Raw genomic sequence first — 4,885 nt, 5'->3', positions numbered from 1 at the left:
AAAAAAAAAAAATCTGTTTCCAAGAAGAAAGGGGCTTTGGAGTCTATATTTGGTTGTACTGGGGATTATAAACTACCAAAGGGAGTTGACCCTAAAAATCTCTAAAAATAGATTTGGGTGAAATCCAGTGAGGAAAATATTCACTGTTGTTGAATAGGAACTTACTAGCTAAGAAGACAATACAGAGAAGTAAAATAGCATAGGTTAAATAAAAGGGGGGCAGTGGCAAAGGTGACAGAAAATGAATCAAGATAGTTCGTGGGTAATAGGAAATTTATTTCAACAGTTGGCCAGAAAAACTAGCACTATTGTCTCAATCTCAGCTTCTCCTTTATGAGGCACCCTGGATTAAAATAAACAAATAAATATTAACACACATCCTTCAAGGTCTTCTCTGGTGGTACAAGGGGTTAAGTATCAGCACTAAGAAGCTATCGGAGGCAAGAGTTTTATTCCAGCCAGGGAGCTGACCCACAAAGGGTAGCAGACCTCTCCTCTGTCACCTGCTGCTTCCCTCAGCAGTGTACATCAGTCAATCTGTCTGTTCTGTTCCCCCCTCTTAGTCTGTTCAATCTTCTCATACCCCCACCTCTGGACTGTTGGCCTATACTCCAGCTTTTGTAAGCATAAACAAATCTTTACAAAACAAAACAAAATACACATTCTTCAGTAACAAGCTTTACTAATGTCAATTTTTTTTTCATTTAATATTAACTACATAATCCTCAGTTGAAAGTCTACAATAAAAGAGTATCTTGGGACAACAGTCATGTTCTAATCTAAGGTATCAATTGAAGTGTCACAAAGTCTGAAACCAGTTTTTAAAGGGTAATCTCACTGAATCTCCACAGCTAGATCTCTCAATTACTGTCTTCCACTGTGTTGGGAAAGAGCAAATATTGCAGGTCAAACAGTAGTGGAAGGTAAGTGAGTAGGAAGCCTGTACAGGCAAGTAAGCCTTTGATGATTCCTCAAATTACACCATGCTGGAATATACATTAGAATGTTTATTTTCTCCCTCTAAATATCTCTCTATAGAAAAAAAGAATTCTAAGGAAGGCCAGAAAGGTGGGGTAAGCATCTAGCAAGAAAGCAAAAGTGAAACAGCAATCATTAGCTTAGTATGTACCAGAGGCTATATATAGATACAATATCATTTAAACCTTACAACAGCCTTTAATAAGGATATTAGCATGACTCCTTGAAAATGGAAATTGAGCTTCTCCAGGACTAAGGGATGCTGAAAGTCATAGCATCTAAAACAGAAAGAGCTAGGATTCAAACCCACATCTATCTAACTCCAAAGTTTATGTGTTTTACATTGTGTCAAATATACTGGAGTGTGAGGCAGTCAGTCAGGAGACCTGAACTGTAAGACATTCTCTAACACCTGATTGTAGCTTGGAACTACTCATTTACTTCTTCAAGATTTAATTACTTTATTGAAAGTGGATTTAATCACTACGCTGGTTACCACTACCCTCAGATTATTTATTCTACATGCCTAAAATAAAGTGTTTTGGTTTCTCTTTGTATCCTTCTTCCCTGAATGGAGGGGAGGGGGGGAAATCACAGGACACCAGTAGCATTTATAGGAAGCCAACTTCATTACTGTTATGTTTTAAATAGAAGCTTTCCTGTCTACAAAATATAATCACTTCTTTCAGTTCCCAGTTTCTTCCCCAAAGCTAAGTCTCAACTATAGGGAGGCAACACATCCTGCAGTAAGAAAAAACCCCTGTGTTGATCGCAGGAAGGATCAAAAATAAGCCTTCATCCTTACTTGCCGTTCTGAATATCACATAATCATCAGTTGTTTCTTAAAGAAACAACTAAATACACACACCAAGGTCACAAACTCATCTGGCAATGGATAGGAGTTCTACAAATCTAGCAAAGATGATTCAGTGAGAGTACTAGTAGACAGACATCCTGTATTGGGCTCAAAAGAGTTCCTAAAAGTTCATTACTACTTAGAGCCTCAGAATATGAACTTCTTTGGAAATAGGGTCTTTGGGGATGTATTAGCTATGAGGAGATCATACTGGATTGTAATGTGTTCTCAATTCAATTACTAGTATACTGTAAGATAACCATAGGACACAAAGATGTAAGGGCCTTGTGACGATGAAGGTAAAAGCTGAAATGATGCACTGACAAGTCAAGGAAAGTAAAAAAAAAAAAAAAAACTGTCAGGAGCCACAAGAAGATGGAAGAAACAAAGATTTTACCCATTGGTAACAAGCCCCTACCAACAGTTTCACTTTTAATTTGTAGCTCATAACCATACAATAATAGATTTCTGCTGTTTTAAGTACTAAGTTTGTGGTAATTTGTTAAAGTAGTCCTAATACAAAAGCTATTCATTATCTTTTAAGGTTTCAACATTTATGCAACTGATTAAAGGACTAATGAAATTGAAGTCCTTTACAGAGGGTAATACTTGGACTATCTAGACCAAAAGAAAAGAATGCTTCTGATGTTCAGTTCTACACTGAGTCCATGAATACAGAAAGGCCTTCCTTGGCAGGTGAGAAGGGAATTCTGTAAGCTGTACCTCATCTTTCTTTTCCTGAATGCGTCGTCTCTCTGCCTCGATTGTCAGCTTCTCCTGGATTTCCTGAGCAATTTCACAGTCCTGTTGCTCACTAAAAGACAAAAAGTGAAAACAACATGGATAAGGCGATTAAGGAATGATTTTTCTGAAAAAATAACACAGTTTATTCATTACTCACTATAGTCAGTGCACATTTTTTATTCAATCCTTACAACAATGATACTGAAGTTGATATTGTTAGAGCTCACAAGTACCAAACTACTGAGGACCAAAGTAGTAAAATCATTTCCTAAGATCTCAGGAAAACTAACTGGAAGAACCAGAATCTGATTCCCAGATAACGCAATGTTTTTTTTCTGTACAGCCTTATACCTCACCCTACGGGGGCTACTCTACAGAAAGACAGGCGTGTTTTTTGAAGCAACGGCAGACTATGAAATTAATGTTCACAAATAATCAAATATAGAAAAATGCATAAAAAAATTAAAAATACACTAAAATCTCAATAATACCATGGTCATCCAGGCATGTTGGCATGACTTTAAAATGCTTTTTATAAAAAAATATTTTAATTAGATATATTTCTCTGACTTTAGTGATGAATACTTAAAAAGCGGAAAATGAGTTGTGCTTGGTGGCACAACAGGTTAAAAGCGCAGCACTACAAGCAAGCCACAGTCACTTCAATGCAAGTTCAATCCCCAGCCCAGGAGGTGACCTACATGGTGCAACAGACCTCTCCTGACACGTCCGCTGCTCCCCTCAGCACTGTATTTCATTATTCTGCCTCTTCTGCTCCCCTCTCTGTCTCTGGTGAATCCCCTCACTACTCCTGCACCTCTGGTCTGCATCCCAGTTCTGGATGCATAAATAAATTTTTGTTTAAAAATGGGAAAGGAATATTTTATTCCTCATCTTCATCCCCAATAGCACCTTTCTGGCAGATTCAAATTTCCAAAATACTCCCGTCACTAAAAAAAAACATGCTGTGATTCTATTGCTACTATAGTTTTATTTTGGCATTTGTGCATTCAACAAAGATTTGAAGAACACCTGTTATGATCGACAGACTATGCTCAACACTGAAGATTCAAAAATGAATAAAGATTTAATTCTGCCCTCAGCAGTTCACAATATTATTTTAGTGGGAGAAATAGAAATAACAGTGATAAAGAAACATTCTTGAAAAAAGCACCTTTAAAAAAGCTATTCCAGCAGAATATGGAACTTGGATCACACAGAGATGGTTTCTGAATATACCCCTAGACATATAAATAAGTCTTCTGATTTCAGGTTTCAAGAAGTCAGTGGGCATCTAAAAAATTCTAGGATGCCTTAGCTTTGAGAAACCAACTTTTATGCAGAACGACAAAGAAGATATAATTCCTAGTATATAAAATAAAGTGGTTTAAGCTGAGTTTCATTATTCACCGTATTTCCAAGAAAGACCATCTCACATTTACTTAGTTAATTCTATTTAATTCCAAGGAAGCAAAATCAAATGTGAATAGGATGCAACAAAAATTAGTAAGACTGATTTTGGGCGTGGGCTTTAGGATCCAGACTTAAGTAAAAGGTTCCATTTCATTAAAATCTTCAGCATTTCAACCTTCCCAAGATGGTCAGCTACTAATATTGCCAGGGTGCAAAAACAGACACTTTCTTTCTAACTTACTTATTTCATCCAGGAAAACTAACACATTGAAGACCTAGATAGAAATATAATATGTGGCTCCTTCATTTAGGACCTATAACCCATTACTTTTCAAATCCTGATTTATATTTTGCAGTGTTTTGTCTTAACGGTGTCTGAATTACCTTAGGATGCTATCATTACCTTAATTTAGGATGTTCAACTTCTGTACCAGTTCTCAGAACTAGATTTCATAACAGAGTCTCACAGAGCATGAATGATACAAAAGAAGTCATTTAAAATTCCAGTTTCTTTTAGCCCTGGTCTCATCTTAACTGTTTGCAAAACTAAGTTGTCATACATTTCAACCTGTTTCTAGCTACTTTTTCTCTAATTCTATTAACATTACCTTCATCCAGGTCTCATCACCTCTCTCCTCACTGAATTTTTATGATCTATTGTCCTCAATTCAAGCATCAGCATCTCTTTACTTGACTACTGCTCAATCATATCCCCTCCAATCCTCTAACCTAGCTAGCCCCCAGCATACATCTAAAAATGAAAATCTAAAACTTCCTCAGAGGTTCTGTTGCTCATACTATAAAATCTATATAAAACCGGGCCCTCCCTGGTGGTGCAGCGGGTTAAAGCACATCACTAAGAAGCTAAAGCCACTTCTGCATGAGTTCGATTCC

The 4,885-nt window shown here is 36.8% G+C and overlaps 1 protein-coding gene across 2 annotated transcripts in view; it reads right to left on the bottom strand.

Moving 5' to 3' along the window:
• CCDC50 (coiled-coil domain containing 50) overlaps nucleotides 1–4,885 on the bottom strand; it is a 57,097-nt gene that overhangs the window by 23,534 nt on the left and 28,678 nt on the right. For both annotated transcript variants that reach the window (XM_012729969.1, XM_012729963.1), the window contains exon 4: nucleotides 2,558–2,648. In XM_012729969.1, the coding sequence (XP_012585423.1) occupies nucleotides 2,558–2,648 (91 nt within the window). The remainder of the gene's footprint in view (nucleotides 1–2,557; nucleotides 2,649–4,885) is intronic.

Source organism: Condylura cristata, unplaced genomic scaffold, assembly GCF_000260355.1.
Source record: "Condylura cristata isolate star-nosed mole 26May11 unplaced genomic scaffold, ConCri1.0 scaffold00003, whole genome shotgun sequence".
In the NCBI taxonomy this organism is placed as follows: Eukaryota; Metazoa; Chordata; class Mammalia; order Eulipotyphla; family Talpidae; genus Condylura; species Condylura cristata.
This window is presented reverse-complemented; position numbering and strand designations above follow the sequence as displayed.